The 18,163-nt window shown below is 39.8% G+C and overlaps 1 protein-coding gene and 1 long non-coding RNA gene across 2 annotated transcripts in view; one reads left to right on the forward strand and one right to left on the reverse strand.

The window, feature by feature from the left end:
• The window catches only part of LOC138649157 (uncharacterized), a 197,375-nt gene that overhangs the window by 114,318 nt on the left and 64,894 nt on the right, over positions 1-18,163 (reverse strand). The window lies entirely within an intron of this gene.
• The window catches only part of LOC138649155 (mucin-2-like), a 134,053-nt gene that overhangs the window by 80,698 nt on the left and 35,192 nt on the right, over positions 1-18,163 (forward strand). The window contains exons 30-36 of the mRNA XM_069739322.1: positions 722-784; positions 1,732-2,634; positions 3,803-3,976; positions 8,424-8,704; positions 9,459-9,633; positions 9,758-10,002; positions 10,107-10,290. Of these exons, the coding sequence (XP_069595423.1) occupies positions 722-784; positions 1,732-2,634; positions 3,803-3,976; positions 8,424-8,704; positions 9,459-9,633; positions 9,758-10,002; positions 10,107-10,290 (2,025 nt within the window). The remainder of the gene's footprint in view (positions 1-721; positions 785-1,731; positions 2,635-3,802; positions 3,977-8,423; positions 8,705-9,458; positions 9,634-9,757; positions 10,003-10,106; positions 10,291-18,163) is intronic.

Consider the following 18,163-nt stretch of genomic DNA (forward strand, 5'->3'; position numbering starts at 1 on the left):
GGATGCAGAGCCACAACTTAGAGTATCACTATAACAAAATTGTACCCTAGCAGTCCAGGCTCTTAGATTTCAGCCTGATATATACTGCGTGAAAAAAACGATAAAAAAAATTCAAAAGGACAAACATAAGTAATGGTATGTAAAACGACTTGCTGTGCTCATGTGTAGGCTTTTGAATAACTCTTTACTGTACAATTCAATGTACAAGTCAATGAGATAGTTTAAACGACATCCAGAAGATGACTGGAGGGTTTTTTGAGAACTTTGCCAAAGTTTTTGCTAAAAAAAAATGTTAGCGGTTTCTTCAACATGGAGAGGAGAAAAAAAACCTGGAAAATTACAGAAAAAAAAATTCACCAAAAAGGGAAAACTCTCAAAAAAAATCACAGGTCGCTAAAACCATCAGAAAAAATATTTAGGAATCGACTGATAAAACCAACAAAAAATAAGCTTAATAGAAAACTGTTTTCTTCATGAAAAACCCATTTGGTTTGTCTTTGTTTAACAGACGTCACGTGTATGTAGCCAGTGTACCTTCCCCAAAAAACTTGGGTGCAGTCACCCTTTGACTAGTGTGGATGTTGAACTGTATAATAATAACAACATAGTTTTTAGTGTAGCGAACACGATAGTAAAGTATGCAAGCTGATGTTGTGTGGCTTTTAACGCAAAATTTTCGATATTCAGAATTTATGCAGATTTTTTTTTTCTTTCTGCACAGCCTTTGGAATAAATATCAAAACGCCAGGGTCAGCATCTACGACGACTGTGAATTCACAAAACGGTAGGTAAAAAGGATATCAAATATATCGAGTATGTGCCCACGATCAGTAAATGTTGTGTGTTGGATGCTGCGTACTTGTGCAGCATGTAACCCACAGCATCCAGCTGTTACAGGATAGTGGATGGCTCACCTGCGGAGACGCACATGCAGCGCATGAGAAATTTCACCCATACAATGTATTGGACGCGGTGAATGCATACGGTAAAGTGTACACATGCGGATTCCCCTGTGTTCAATAGACGGTAGCGCTTTGGACGCAGCAAACATGCTCTACGTCCAAAGCTCTGCACATACCCTTAAACATTCAATGATAAACGTATGATCTTTAAATTTTGGAGAAACAGGGTGGCAGAAGATGTTTGTAATCTGACACAACAAATCATTACTACAATGTCTGTGATGGTACATATGATTTATGTATTACTTGACTGTAACTTGTGACCCTTTGAAAGAAACACTGTTTTAAGGTTTTTCAGCAGAGAGAAGGGTACTAATAGGTGGTAGGAGAAGCCTTTGATGCAGCTAAGGGTGTATCAACTCTCTTTGAAGAGACCCAGCTATTTATTAAGAATTATTTTCCTTTAAAAAATACGTCAAATAGTTTTTACTAGCAAAAACAGAGACCCAACTGTTTTGGGGACTTCCCACATAAGTACAACTAACCAATACTTTGATCTGTACTGATGAGGGGCAAACAGCTTTAAACAGTGTTGTCTTTGCTTGGGTTTTTGCTGGTTTGGTTGTTGTTATGAGCCACTGTGTGTATTTTGTTTTCCATGGAACATTGCCCGAAAAGTAAGACTTTTCAATGAGAGCTGTTGACCTCCCTTAATTGCATCACTGATCACTTAAATAATGAATACATGTATTATATGCTACACGTAATATGATGTTTTTCTGGGTTTTCTATTTTGTGCATATCTAAATAATGTGTTTTATTGTTGCAGATCATATTCATAGTACTAAAACCATTACAAAGGCAACCACCAGGACATTTCCTCCTAGTACAAGTAAAGCCGGAACAAAAATCACAAAACCTAAATCCAGACCCCCATCAACTACTGAGGCTCCAGCCACTACCATCATATCATTCCCTACTACGACATCTATCACAATTTTACCCTCTCCTTCTCCGACTAGTAGCTCTTTTATGCCACTTACCACCACAACCTCACCTCCTACAACTTCAAGTGTAGTCACCAGTAAAGGAAGTATGACCAGCACCACCTCATCCATTCCTAAAACAAGTACTTATACTGCTTCTAAATCTGTAATACCATCATCCACTACTAGTTCTACCACTAGAATATTATCCACCACTAACACAACTTCATTCACCGCTATAACTAATAAAGACTCCTCTACTGCATCGGTATCAACCAGAAATATTAAAGTAACCACTATAGCTTCACTGACTACCTCAACTACTAGTAAAGGCACATATGATCCTCCAAAACCAATATCAGCCACTTCAGAAGCTACATCAAGCTCATCTTCTCAAGCAAATACTTTTACTAGTACAGCAATCTCCGTCAAATCAACTTCAACAACCCAAGAGACCACAACATACATAGGAAATTCTTCTACTACATTCATGAGTACTCAGCCGATAGCTACTACTAAGACTACAGCAACTTCATCCTCAACTATTCCAACCAAACCTAAAACTTCCCAAGATACGGAAACTACTGCCACCTCAACCTCTAAAGCTATGTCAGGAGCGACTACAGAAACCACTTCAGCTGGTAGCTCCCAAACTACTACAGAAGAAAGTATGACCCAAATGTCATCTACTATACCGGTACAATCTACAGGAGACGATACGCAAAACACAGTTCCATCTTTACCAGGTAAGTCAGCCTGTCTCATAATGTGTTGGTGAATGTAAGTCTTCAAGGATTTAAGATGTTCAATAAGATTTTACATTTTTGTTTATGTATCTGTACCTGTCACTTCACCACCAAGACTTGCTCCTGCAACTACTGCAACCTTAGTTTTTACTCGGTTGGTAGCGCTAGTGATAGAGGAAATGTCCCGGTTAGTGCCTCTGGGTGGTTCAGCCATTGTGCTACCAGAAATACTGGTGGAACTTTGCTTTTGCCAAGCCAGACTAATGGGTATATGTGCTAACCAGCAGCCCAGCTGGTGTAACCAGCTCTCTGTTGTGACTTTTGCAGCAGCACCACACTCTACTTTAACTTTCAGGATCCTATTCTTGACCGGCCAGATATTGTTACTGTGACTCTAGTGCTAGTTTGATCTTAGATTCCTGATATAGACCAAACTTGTACCTTGGTCAAGTCTTATTCTTTCGTTCCCCTAATTGACCAGAAACTGATTTATTACCTGGCATCTGACTCTGGCTATCCCACTGACTAAGGCTTTTGATTATTTCTGGATTTGTACCTTGATTTATCACTCCAGTTGCTTGGCTAGCTAGGCTTCTCTTCCCTTAGGTTTGCTCCTCCAGCCAGCAGCTACTGCATGGAAGCAACCCAGGGACCACTTCGAAAGTTCAGATTCCTGCATAGATGTTTAATGGTGAAAGCTAGGGTTTCATCTGGGATCTCCATATGGAGTGGCTAGTACCAAGTCTGTCTGAGGTTGCCTTTTTGAGCCAATGGCCTTTGACTGACAAAACACTACCATTTTTTAGTGAATCTAGTACTCATTCAAGCCTGTGTATTACTGATCTGAATCAGTGCTGTTTTATCACATGTACTCCAGCAACATTGCAAAAACATAAAGAGACTTGGTTTAAGAAAAAACTTACGACAAGCCATACAACAATGGATGGAATATAGAAGTAAAATTGAAACAAATTTTAACCCCACCAAAAAAACAAATAAAAAATGGCACTTCAATGTGCTTCATATTTGAGCTATGATGAGCTGTTACACTTTAGAATAAAATTCAATGAAAGAATTATGAAAAATAAGAACAAATGTTGCGTATTAAAAATGAGGAAAGCATATAATAAAGTAATTTATTTACGTATATTTCACTGCTATTTCACAGAAACCACTACATCATCTTTAACTACAGCCAGTCAACTGGAGACAACAATGGCAACGACATCCTCTACCGGCTTTACTATTACCGAGACATCACCTGATAGTTCTGTAAATGGGAAAAAGATCTCATATCCTCCAATCTGTGTCTGTATGTATCATGGAACCCCATACCCCCCAGGTAACTCCACCAATATCTCAGAATGGCTTAGCATAAATGTTGTGCACTACTTTTTATATTTTGCTAAATTTATTAATAAAATGTGTTATCAGCAAATAATGCATTAGATGTTAGGATTATGGAACTGCAAAAGAAAATTCAGTATTTGGGAATAAACTGTAGATTTTCAAACTGGAAAAGTGCCCAATAGTTTGCAAAATAGTTCCATTCTCTTCTTTGGCAATGTAAATCTATGTAAAATCCACAAAATATGTAGATAATACAAAGAAAAATCTGCGACATTATGTTTGAGCAACTAATCCTACAGAGAATAGGTTGCAATTTGCAAAAAAAAAAAGCAAAACAATAAAAAGATTTTATTCTCTCCTTAACCAGTTCAAACATGTAGTTTAAAGAGCTTTAAAATATTTCCCAGTTTGAATATTCAAATCATTTTGAGATATTTTTTCATGATATGAGGACCTTAATTTGCATAGTTTATTTATTTATTTTCCGTTTCCAATATTGGGCTATAATAATGGGAAAATAAAGGAAACGTGTCTGTTTTTCACACTTGTTTAATCTTTTTTATGATCACAAAGGACCTTGTGTTAAAATTTGTTTCCCTTTCCGTAACAATTATTTTTATATTTTGGACACGTCTAGTCTCAGCAATTCGGATTGGTAGTTTTTTTTTAAACTCCTTTCTGCAATCAGACGGAATAGTACGTCCGATGGCAGAACCCCCACTTTGATGTGGGTTCTGGCGGCGAGCCCACATCAAATCTGGGACATGTCAGCTGTTTTGAACAGCTGACATGTGCCTGCAAAAGGTGCTGGTGGAATCATGATCCGCCTGCACCTATTAACTAGTTAAATGCCGCTAAAAACTCAGACAGCGACAATTAACAAGTGCTTCAGGCCATCCGGCCGGAAATGCGAGCATTGGTGTCCCCCGTCATGTGATCGGGGGTCATTGGTGCATCGGCATGACAACCAAAGGTCTCCATGAGACCTTTATCATTGTTGATGCCGGATTGCTATGAGCGCCACCCATAGCAATGGGTGCATAGCAATGCAGTAATTCTTCTACATAGAGGCGATCTGAGCATCGCCTCTATGTATCAGAGCCAATCGAGTTGTGCCAGCTTATAGCCTACCATGGAGGCTATTGAAGCATGGCAAAAGTTAAAAAAAAATGTTTTTAAAAATATGAAAAAAAAAAAATAAATAAAAGTTCATATCATCCCCCTTTCGCCCCATTTAAAATAAGACAATAAAAAAAAAAATCAAGCCTACACATATCTGGTATCACTGCATTCAAAATCGCCTGATCTATCAATAAATAAAGGATTAACCTGATCGCAAAACGGCGTAGCGAGAAAAAAATTCAAAATGCCAGAATTAAGGTTTTTTTTAGCGCGACAACGGGTGTTCAATAGAATGTATCTGCACCAGAATGGTATCATTACAAATGTCAGCTCGCATGCAAAAAGATAAGCTCTCACCCCACCCCAGTTCATGAAAAATGGAGACGCTACAAGTATCGGAAAATTTCTCAATTTTTTTTTTAGCAAAGTATGGATTTTTTTTTTTCACCACTTAGATAAAAAAGAACCTAGACATGTTTGGTGTCTATGAACTCGTACTGACCTGGAGAATCATAATGTCAGGTCAGTTTTAGCATTTAGTGAACCTAGCAAAAAAGCCAAACACAAAACAAGTGTGGGATTGCACTTTTTTTTTTGCAATTTCACCGCTTTTGGATTTTTTTCCCCATTTTCTAGTACACAACATAGTAAAATTAATGGTCTCGTTCAAAAGTACAACTCATCTTGCAAAAAATAAGCCCTCACATGGCCATTTTGACGGAAAAATAAAAAAGTTGTGGCTCTGGGAAGGAGGGGAGCGAAAGACAAAAATGCAAAAATGAAAATACCCCAGGTCATGAAGGGGTTAATTATTTGTTTATTTCCTGCTTCTTATTTATTTCAGATATTTTGTTTGCCATAAGGTCTTAAAAGATGTTTTGGGGGAATTTCAAAATCTAAATACTTTTATATTTTAATCTCATTTACTCTGTAACTGGGACTGGAATATTAACTCCAGTTACAAGAAAATTTCAGCCCACGGGTTACATAGCACAGCTGACTAGATTTCTTAGGACCCAAAAGCTCTTGCTTCCTCATTACGACCAGCCATCACATGATTGCTGGGTCTAGAGAAGGAAGTGATGTCATTACTTGTTATTTTGCATGCCCAGCACTTATCCAGTGAGCAGGAAGGCAAATATGTTCATAAACTGTATCTGCATTCACCATGGACAGTCTGGCTGAGTCTCACAGCCAGCTACCTACTCCTGCAGATGGCTGTTTTTCTCATAAGTAAAACTGCATTATTTTCATCAGTGTGCTAGATTTCTAGTATTTGGTTAGTGTGTCAATCTTTATCCTCAGAGTTTCATCAGTTTGTATGTCTAAGGAGTAATGTCTGCCCTTATGGAAATAAATATACCTGACATGCCAGTGTAAAAAGACTTATAGGCCATGCAATGCTCCTCTGGGAACTTAAATATGCAAATTACCTCTTCAGAGGGGAAGAGGACTTAAACTCCAGTAGCACCTATTAGAAGTAGCATTCTTAAAAGTCAAATTGACCCTTTAACAAGCCTTATCCCATGTCTTAGGAAAAAGCCAAACCAGAATCTCAATTTGCAGACGTGTTTTGAGGTGTTGCGTGTTTCTAGTGCAAAGCACGATATCTGATTTGGCTGTATGAAAAGCCACTGACTGGGGTCCAAGGAGTAATGCCACTCTTTGTTTAGCGTGACATGCCTGGCATACCAGTGTAAGGAGACTTATAGGCCATATAGTGCTCCCCTGGAAAATTATATTTGCAAATTGCCTCTTCAGAGGGGAAGAGGACTTAAATTCTAGTGTCACGTATTAGTTGTAGCAATTCTAAAATTCGATATGCAGTGTGGGCAATTTACATGGATACACCTAAACAAAAATTGGAACAGGACCCTCAGTTTCCATAGAACATTTTGTTCAGTGATGAGGCAACCTTTTTTGGGTGGGCCATTTATATGGATACACCTAAATTAAATGGGAATAGTAACAGTTTTCTTGCATTGAAATCTGCTGCAATGACCCGGTTACTGCGTTCACCAGACATCAACACAATTTCCATCCGCTCCTCACGTGTTAACCACTGCGACATATCAATGGCTGTAAACAAAGAGAAACTTGTAAATAACTCATGAAAGAATAAAGCTATGTTAAAACCAAGCACACCATTGTTTTTCTTGTGAAATTCTCAATAAGTTTGATGTGTCACATGACTCTCTTCCCATTGGAAAAAATAAAGTTAGATCCAAAATGGCTGATTCAAAATGGCCGCCATGGTCACCACCCATCTTGAAAAGTTTTCCCCCTCCCATATACTAATGTGCCACAAACAGGAAGTTGATATCACCAACCATTCCCATTTTATTTAGGTGTATCCATATAAAGGGCCCACCCTGTAGACTCTTTATTAAACCTTGCCATATAACTTAGGAGGCAATTTACATATCAGTTTTATCATATGAAAAGAAAAACTAATGAAGGAAACAGTCATTGAAAACCAGACAGCACTTGGATGCAAGATTCATTGGAATTCCATCAGTGAGCTGCTTAGGATTTTGACAGAGACCTGCACTGGTGAGATTCATCGAAGACTCAGGTCAATAATGGCCATGTCTCATTTTTAGGTTTGTGGATACCTGAACATAAAAAACATTCACACATGAGAAGCCTGATAGATTATAATGAGTACATGTTCTATCCATGAAAACAATACGGATAAATCACACATGTGAAAAATGTTACCACTAAAATGTGGAGAGATATGTCAGGAGAGCTGACAGAACCTTCTTAATTGTATGTATTTTGGCTTTAGACTAAGGCCCCGATTCATCATACTCCTCCAGTTTTCTTGATAATTTTCCTCTATTTTGAGTGGCTTTTGTATTTGTGCCACATTCTCTAGACTTTGTGCACCTTTTTAAGTTGTCTGTCTTTTTTTTACTTTTCCTCGACAACTTTACCCATCCAAATGTTTTCTACAGATTCATGAAATGTGACTTTTACCAAATGTAATTTTTTTATTTGGCACATCTCACTATAGTCCATCCATGGAGTATGGTTTCTGGAGGAGTTTTCACTTGGTGAATTTTTACAACTTTTCAAAGAATTTTTGATTTTTGTTGCTGAAAAGTGCCAAAAAATGGTTAATGACAAAAATAAAGAGCACTTTTGACCTTGCACCAAATTCATGAATCACGTGCGCCATTTAAAAAAAAAAACTCAGCCAAAAAGAAAAGCCACGAATCAAAAAAGAAAAGTGACTTAAAAAAATGCTAATGATAAATTGGGACCTAATTACCTTCTATTTACCATTAAAATGTATATATGTAATCACCCAGGACTTGAAATAATCAGCAAAGTAATCAACGAAACCTGGTGTCACGAAGTCGTTTGCAGCATGGAATGTAAAATTGAAGAGAACTACTGGCTTTGCTTTACACCTACTCCAGCAAGTACCTCAATGAAATCGACATCAGATATTTCACCCAGTTCTACATCAGCACAGATGACTTCCACAAAATACAGCACAACACACATACATACAAGTCCCAAAAAGACAACACCAATGGTGTCACCCACAACTCAGGAACGTGGATGTTCATTTGAGCAATTTCGAGAGGTAGGTAACTTTAGATCTTTTCTGATGCTCTTCAACGCAGTCATGAATAGAGTGGAAGAGTAAATGTTTGGCCTCCACTCCATTCATTGTCTTTGGGACTGCTCGAAATAGCTGATTTCTCTACTGAGCACTCTATAATTACATGATTACTTTTCAAAACAGCAGCAAGAAGTCCAGTAAGTAACACAGAGCTGAAATGTGGGTCTATGCCCTTACTTTATACTGCCCTCAGACTGGGATGCATTACCCTTGTGGCGAAGGTCCCTATACACATTAGATACAAGCAGAACCCTCCGATATTGGTGGGAATGGATCAACCATCAAATATGTATAAGGACCTCCAAAATCTTCTCTGATTAATTATGTAAATGGAGAAAAATATCAGATTTTTAGAATCTGAACACTCTTTTCTTTTAGGGGGAAATAATCTGCCGGTGGTGCTTGGCTATGGCTTACTCTGTTCTCTTATGAAGCAGTTGGGAAGGATAGCTGTACAGTTATCTAAGATGTATAGGCATCTTGATTAATGAAAATAAAGCACCATAGAGGCTTGGGCCACATGAACATAGTCATATTGGACAAATGATTTATGGAGGCCTCGTTAGACAAGGACATTTTGTGACACAACGGGGTTGTTTATTGAGGGCACGAGTAGTGGCTATCTTTTGGATTCACAGTTCTCTAAATTTTATATTCTGGGCCATTTTTTTCTCTTTAAGCATTTATCTTTAGAAGAAATTGTGTTTCTCTGCAGATCAATGAAACTTGGATGGTGAAAAATTGCACCATGGCTAAATGCCTGGAAAACCACACAGTAGAGCTTAGAGAACTGAAGTGCGATCCTCCAGCAATGATCACATGTGCCAGTGGGAAGGCACCGATAGCCGTACCTGATGATAACCAATGCTGCTGGCACTGGCAGTGTGATTGTGAGTATACCAATTAACTTTTCTATTAGGTAACATTATATGTAACAACCTCTTGTAGATTGTACATTTTCGAGATCTTATTCTTCCATGGTTACCAATAACCAATGTGTATGTTATAATACAGGCGAGTGCTCTGGCTGGGGTGATCCGCACTACTTGACATTTGATGGAACCTACTACACTTTTCAAGGTACCTGCACTTATACTCTAGTGGAGGAAATAGAGAAGAAGAATAACCTTTCAATATACATTGATAACTACGACTGTGGAACAAAAGATTTGGTCTCCTGCCCTCGTAACTTGATTGTTCACTATAATTCTCAAGAAATTCAACTTGTGGTTGGTGTTTCAAAAAGCATCAAAATACAGGTAAAATATATTCTAATGCCCTGAACATCAAGCTCAGCAATATTGTGCAAAAACCAATTGAAAATTTAAGTAATTTAATTGTTACTTTGTTTCCCTTTCTCTAGGTTGTTGTGAATGGAAAAATTGTTGGAACCCCTTATAAGAAATATGGGGTGAAAATTTATATTAATGGCATTAATTATGTGATGGAAATATCAGAACTCCAAGTGAATATTACATTCAATGGTTTAAGTTTTTCTATTAATCTGCCCTATGACCGGTTTGGTCATAATACCCAAGGACAGTGTGGTGAGTTCTGGAAAATGATGACAATGTTAAAGAATTATTCTCGGGTTGTCTCTTGAGCAGTTCAGAGCAATGCAATCTCCTTATAGTTTCCTTACTGGTTTCTGGTAGGGTGGGCACTCCTCCATGATTGATGGCTCTGGTGATTAGTAGAACTATAGTATTAGTAGAATTATAGCAAATTAAAGCATAGGATCATAGAGATCAGTCCGATCTCCAGTATCACTCCCTGATCAATTGTACTCTAAGCAGCAATATGAAGAATTATTATAAATATTAAAATTATAAATATTAAAATATAGGTTTTAATTCATCATTTAAAAAGAGCCACGCATTATGACTTAAGCTAAACAACAGGATGGAAAAACATATAACACAGACATCTAGATATTACAATTGGAATCATCTCACCTAGTTCCTTCTGTGGACTGTGGAGTGGAGGTGATCCTGTAGTTGGGGATTACCTTTTTCAAATTGGGTTCTGGTGAGCATTTCATCCTGAAAATGTTTTATAGAACCCTGCGAGGATAAACTAGCCCTGAGACCCTAAACTACCACCTTTACGGGGCAGTCCACAGCGGACCCTAAAAGACTTGCTGTAGAAGTTTCTACTTTCTCCCATTTAATTTCTTCCTACTTGGATTCATGAGGGGATGGTGTCGGGATCTTAATGCCTATTCAGGCTCGGTGTTAGTCACAGTTCTAGTACCGAGAAGGGTTATATGTACAGGGCTTCTGTAATTATTAGCCTTTCCTATACCGGAACTTTGACTAACACCGAGCCTGAATAGGCAGTAGGGCCATAATGTGTGGCTCTTTTTTAAATTATGAATTAAAAGTGTTATTTGAATATTTATAATAATCCTCCGTATTGCTGCTTAGTGTAGAAATAATAAAACTCAGCACAAGATCTGCTGTAAAACATTTAGTGTTCAGTGGTTAGTTCTGGACGATGTACATTATTATCATTATATCTGCACTAGATGGAGGCCCGATGCTATTGTGTTGGGAAGGCAGTAATGTCACGATGGGGGCAAGCTTTGCAGCGTTGAGAATCTCTCCCTCCATGTGCTCACCCACCTGTCCACTCTCTTTCCCCATGTGCTGACTTCTCCCGTCTCTGCTCTCTTCTTTGACATTGGCATACTTTTTAGGAGGAGCCATGTTGGTGCTGATATTTGCTTTTTAAAGGGGTTTTCCCATGAGTGAAAGTTCATTTTAAAAATTGTCTGTGTCTGACCGTGTACAGAACATACCACAACTCCTGGGCAGAGGAGGAAGCAAAAGACAATACTGACATTACAGCAGGAAATCGCAGAGGATACATTTTGTGAGGTAAAATATTGTTTAAAAACAGTCAGTGAAATATTTTACTTGACAAAAAAAATCCTCTGTGATCCCCTGATGTAATGTCAGTATTGTCTTTTGCTTCCTCCCCTGCCCAGGAGATGTGGTATGCTCCGTACATGGTCAGACACAGACAATTTTTTAAATTAATTTTTGTTTGTGGGAAAACTCCTTTAATGTGATCGGCTTCCTCTGCCTGTAGAGGGACCAGCCAAATGATTCACTGCGCCTGTGCGGAATTCACGCAGGTGCAGTAAATCTGACTGCCACCATCTTTGTGCTGACAGATAGCTGTGGTCACATTAAAACTGCGCATGCGCTCCTCCTGTACAAAGATGGCGGCGGTCAGTGAATCATTTGGATGATCCCGGTGGCATGTTTGCGACGATGTTCAGCTGGTGGTACCGCGCAAGAGGCTGCTTTCAACGTATACAGTGAGTGTGTGGTGCATATGGCATATACAGTGTGTGTGTGTGTGTGGTGTGTAAGGCATATATAGTGTGTGTTTGTGTGTGTGTGGTGCGTACTGTGTATACAGTGTGTGTGTGTGTGTGTATGTGTATGTGTGTGTGTGGCGTGATGGTGTTCTGCTGGTGGTATCGTGCAAGTGGCTGGTACCACTAGCAGTTTCCAAGTTTCCATATTTTGACACCTATCACTTGGGTGTCCCAATATGGAGGTCGGTGAACTTCTGCAGCTTGGATTCTGGGATCCGGACACATATGGATGGAATAGGATGCGAAGACATTACAAGGTCAGTATATATTAAGATATAGAGATAAGCAAGAGCAGAGAGCCAAGATTTGCAGATCTGCTCTGAAAGCTGCCGGCTGGTGATTTAAAACAGTATTTGTCAGAAGATGAGAGGCAGAGTGAGGGAGGGGAGCAGATAACTGTGATATAGAAATCAATGAGTTGGAGAGAACTGACTGGGATGTTAAACGTTAACTCCTCTTTTGAAATGTAACTACTGTGCACTCTCAGCCAGGATCTGGAGGCCAAGCTCCATGAACACCAGCTGTACACTATGAAAGATAAAAGCTGTCATCACAAGAGAATGACAGCAGATACAAAAATAAAGTCAATTGCAAACTTACTTTTTTCATGCTGTCCAATTAATTAAAGTAATTTAAGAACTTGAGAATACCCCTTTAATGTTTATTGATATTTTAAAGAGAACCCATCACCAGATAAAAAGTGTCCATTTTTGCTATTTTATTCCTGCTGCTACTCTACGTAATCCATTGTTTTTCTTTTCTTTGACCTGGTGACAGTTCCCCTTTAAGAAGGTAATATTGCAGTTGTCAGTAGGGTTGAGCGAAACGGGTCGAACATTTTCAAAAGTCGCCGACTTTTGGCTAAGTCGGGGTTTCATGAAACCCGATCCGACCCCTGTGCGGGGTCGGCCATGCGGTACGCGACTTTCGCGCCAAAGTCGCGTTTCAATGACGCGAAAAGCGCCATTTCTCAGCCAATGAAGGTAAACGCAGAGTGTGGGCAGCGTGATGACATAGGTCCTGGTCCCCACCATCTTAGAGAAGGGCATTGCAGTGATTGGCTTGCTGTCTGCGACGTCACAGGGGCTATAAAGAGGCGTTCCCGCCGACCGCCATCTTACTGCTGCTGATCTGAGCTTAGGGAGAGGTTGCTGCCGCTTTGTCAGAAGCAGGGATAGCGTTAGGCAGGGTCCATTAACCACAAAACCGCTTGTGCTGCAGCGATTTGCACTGTCCAACACCACCCTCGGTGTGCAGGGACAGTGGAATTTTTTTTTTTTTTTTTTTTCCCCTCAGCGCTGTAGCTCATTGGGCTGCCCTAGAAGGCTCCCTGATAGCTGCATTGCTGTGTGTACGCCGCTGTGCAAACCAACTGCTTTTTTCAAAGCACAAATCCTCTTGTTCCTTCCTTTCTGCACAGCTATCTTTTTTGTTTGTCCACACTTTTTATTTCATTTGTGCATCAGTCCACTCCTTATTGCTGCCTGCCATACCTGGCTGAGATTACTGCAGGCAGGGAGATAGTAGCTGCCTGCCATACCTGGCTGAGATTACTGCAGGCAGGGAGATAGTAATTGTAGGACATTCCCTGTTTTTTTTTTTTTTTTTTTTTTGGTGGGAGATTAAGATTGGCAATTTGGCATTTCTGCTAGAGTGCCATCCCTGTGTGTGCCATCTCTCTCACATAGTGGGCCATAGAAAGCCTTTTCATTTTTCTGTATTTTTTTTTGTGGGGTGTATAAATTCTCCCTGATAAAAATACAGTGGGAGATTAATATTGGCCTTTGGGCTTGTGTGCCAGTCCTGAGTGTGCCATCTCTCTCACAAATAGTGGGCCATAGAAAGCCTATTTTATTTTTTTTTGGGTTTTATAAATTCTCCCTGAAAAAAAGGGAGATTAATATTGGCCTCTGGGCTTCTGTGCCAGTCCTGAGCGTGCCATCTGTGCCAGTCCTGAGCGTCCCATCTCTCTCACAAATAGTGGGCCATAGAAAGCCTATTTAATTTTTTTTTTGGTTTTATAAATTTTCCCTGAAAAAAGGGAGATTAATATTGGCCTCTGGGCTTGTGTGCCAGTTGTGAGCGTGCCATCTGTGCCAGTCCTGAGCGTGCCATCTCTCTCACAAATAGTGGGCCATAGAAAGCCTATTTAATTTTTTTTTTGGTTTTATAAATTTTCCCTGAAAAAAGGGAGATTAATATTGGCCTCTGGGCTTGTGTGCCAGTTGTGAGCGTGCCATCTGTGCCAGTCCTGAGCGTGCCATCTCTCTCACAAATAGTGGGCCATAGAAAGCCTATTTAAATATTTTTTTGGTTTTATAAATTCTCCCAGAAAAAAAGGGAGATTAATATTGGCCTCTGGGCTTCTGTGCCAGTTGTGAGCGTGCCATCTGTGCCAGTCCTGAGCGTGCCATCTCTCTCACAAATAGTGGGCCATAGAAAGCCTATTTAAATATTTTTTTGGTTTTATAAATTCTCCCAGAAAAAAAGGGAGATTAATATTGGCCTCTGGGCTTCTGTGCCAGTCCTGAGCGTGCCATCTGTGCCAGTCCTGAGCGTCCCATCTCTCTCACAAATAGTGGGCCATAGAAAGCCTATTTTATTTTTTTTTTGGGTTTCAGAAATTCTCCCTGGAAAAAAAAAGGGAGATTAATATTGCCCTTTGGGCTTGTGTGCCAGTACTAAGCGTTCCATCTCTCTCTCTCTCTCAGTCAGTGGGCCATAGAACGCATATTTTTGGTTTTATTTGTTTTCTAAATTCTCCCTGAAAAAATCATTTTATTTTATTTGGTTTCTAAATTCTTCCTGATAAAATCATATTTTTTTTATTATTTTTATTTCTAAAGTCTCCCTGAAAAAAAAAAAAAAAAAAAACAACCAAAAAAACAGTGGGAGATTAATATTGGCCTTTCTGCTTGTGTGCCAGTCTTGACTCCTGGGTGTGCCATCTCTCTCTCTCTCTCTCTCTCTCTCTCTCTCTCTCTCTCTCCAATTGTGGTCCATAGAAAGCCTATATTTTTTTTCCTTGATTTGGGTTCTAAAATCTACCAGAGAAAATAACTACATCAATCATTGGTAGAAAAATATTGGCCTCTGGGTTTGTGTGCCACTCCTGACTCCTGTGTGCGTCATCTCTCAGTCAGTGGGCCATAGAACGCCTATTTTTGGTTTTATTTGTTTTCTAAATTCTCCCTGAAAAAATTATTTTATTTTATTTGGTTTCTAAATTCTTCCTGATAAAATCATATTTTTTTTATTATTTTTTTTTCTAAAGTCTCCCTGAAAAAAAAAAAAAAAAACAGTGGGAGATTAATATTGGCCTTTCTGCTTGTGTGCCAGTCTTGACTCCTGGGTGCGTCATCTCTCAGTCAGTGGGCCATAGAACGCCTATTTTTGGTTTTATTTGTTTTATAAATTCTCCCTGAAAAAATCATTTTATTTTATTTGGTTTCTAAATTCTTCCTGATAAAATCATATTTTTTTTATTATTTTTTTTTCTAAAGTCTCCCTGAAAAAAAAAAAAAAAAAACAACCAAAAAAAACAGTGGGAGATTAATATTGGCCTTTCTGCTTGTGTGCCAGTCTTGACTCCTGGGTGCGTCATCTCTCAGTCAGTGGGCCATAGAACGCCTATTTTTGGTTTTATTTGTTTTCTAAATTCTCCCTGAAAAAATCATTTTATTTTATTTGGTTTCTAAATTCTTCCTGATAAAATCATATTTTTTTTATTATTTTTTTTTCTAAAGTCTCCCTGAAAAAAAAAAAAAAAAAAACAACCAAAAAAAACAGTGGGAGATTAATATTGGCCTTTCTGCTTGTGTGCCAGTCTTGACTCCTGGGTGCGTCATCTCTCAGTCAGTGGGCCATAGAACGCCTATTTTTGGTTTTATTTGTTTTCTAAATTCTCCCTGAAAAAATCATTTTATTTTATTTGGTTTCTAAATTCTTCCTGATAAAATCATATTTTTTTTATTATTTTTTTTTCTAAAGTCTCCCTGAAAAAAAAAAAAAAAAAAACAACCAAAAAAAACAGTGGGAGATTAATATTGGCCTTTCTGCTTGTGTGCCAGTCTTGACTCCTGGGTGTGCCATCTCTCTCTCTCTCTCTCTCCAATTGTGGTCCATAGAAAGCCTACATTTTTTTTCCTTGATTTGGGTTCCAAAATCTACCAGAGAAAATAACTCCATCAATCATTGGTAGAAAAATATTGGCCTCTGGGCTTGTGTGCCACTCCTGATTCCTGTGTGCGTCATCTCTCACTCAGTGGCCCATAGAAAGCATATAGTTTGTTACATTTGTTTTCTAAATTCTCCCTGCAAAAATCTATTTTTTTTTTTTTGGGGGGTTTCTAAAGTGTTCCTGAAAAAAATAAAAATAAAAAAAAAATAATAGTGTGACATTAATATTAACATTTGTGCTTCAGTGACAGTCCTGCGTGTGGGGCATCTCTCTAATTTGCAGCCACCAAAAAAAGAGTGTGTAACATTGGGCCTGATTTTCGCTGTGGTCTCACCAACCTGTAAAGGGGTAGCTAAATCATACAGAAGTTATAGCTCACCGTGTAAGTTGTGTGACTGCAACAAATAACGTTAGTTTGGTTACGTTTTTAAAACAATGAGGAAGTCTAGTGGAAGAGGTCGTGGCCGGGGGCGTTCATTGTCAGCTGGTAATGAGGGTAGTGGTAGTGGTGGAGCATCAGGTGGTCGTGGGGGAAAAAATATTGCACCTAAGTCTGGAGCTGTGGAGCCAGGTTCGTCGTCCGGCTACACAAGGCCTCGAACGCTCCCTTTTCTGGGATTAGGAAAACCGCTTTTAAAGCCGGAGCAGCAAGAGCAAGTTTTGGCTTATCTTGCTGACTCAGCCTCTAGCTCTTTTGCCTCATCTCGTGAAACTGGTAAAAGTAAAAGCAGCGCGTCGTTAGTGGATGTTCACGGTCAGGGACAAGTCACTTCCTTGTCCTCTTCAGCAAAAACAACAACAGAGAAGAATGCAGCAGGCGACACAACGGGTTACTCCATGGAGCTCTTTACACATACCGTCCCTGGCTTAGAAAGTGAAGCAGTTAACAGTCCATGCCCATTACAAATTGAATCTGACATGGAGTGCACTGACGCACAGCCACAGCCAGACTACTATGCTGGTCCTTTGACTCAGACCACAACATTGCCCTCGCAGGGTGCTGATCAAGAATCAGACCCTGATGAGACTATGTTGCCCCATCACGAACGCTATACCACCGAACGACACGGTGACACAGACGAAGTTGCGCAGGAGGTACAAGAAGAGTTATTAGATGACCCAGTTCTTGACCCCGATTGGCAGCCATTGGGGGAACAGGGTGCAGGCGGCAGCAGTTCTGAAGCAGAGGAGGAGGAGGGGCCGCAGCAGGCATCAACATCGCCACAGGTTCCATCTGCCGGGCCCGTATCTTGCCCAAAACGCGTGGCAAAGCCAAAACCTGGTGGAGGACAGCGTGGCCATCCGGTTAAAGCTCAGTCTGCAATGCCTGAAAAGGTATCCGATGCTAGAAAGAGTGCAGTCTGGCATTTTTTTAAACAACATCCAATTGATCAGCGCAAAGTCATCTGTCAAAAATGTTCTACTTCCTTAAGCAGAGGTCAGAATCTGAAAAGTCTCAATACTAGTTGCATGCATAGACATTTAACCACCATGCATTTGAAAGCTTGGACTAACTACCAAACGTCCCTTAAGGTTGTTGCACCCTCGGCCAATGAAGCTAGTCATCAACGCAACATCCCTTCCGGCAGTGTAGGACCACCATTTAGCGCACCACCTGCTGTATCTGTGCAGGTATCTTTGCCAGGCCAAAGCAGTCAGGGTCAGGGAATCACCAGTTTCGTAGTAGGAAACACTGCATCTAGGGCACCGGCGGCAACAATACCATCTCCCACCGTCTCTCAGTCTGCCATGTCCACCGGCACCCCCGCTAGTTCCACGATCTCCAGCTCTCCAGTCCAGCTCACCCTACATGAGACTATGGTTAGAAAAAGGAAATACTTAGCCTCGCATC

The sequence above is a fragment of the Ranitomeya imitator genome, chromosome 9, assembly GCF_032444005.1.
Source record: "Ranitomeya imitator isolate aRanImi1 chromosome 9, aRanImi1.pri, whole genome shotgun sequence".
NCBI classification, from domain to species: domain Eukaryota; kingdom Metazoa; phylum Chordata; class Amphibia; order Anura; family Dendrobatidae; genus Ranitomeya; species Ranitomeya imitator.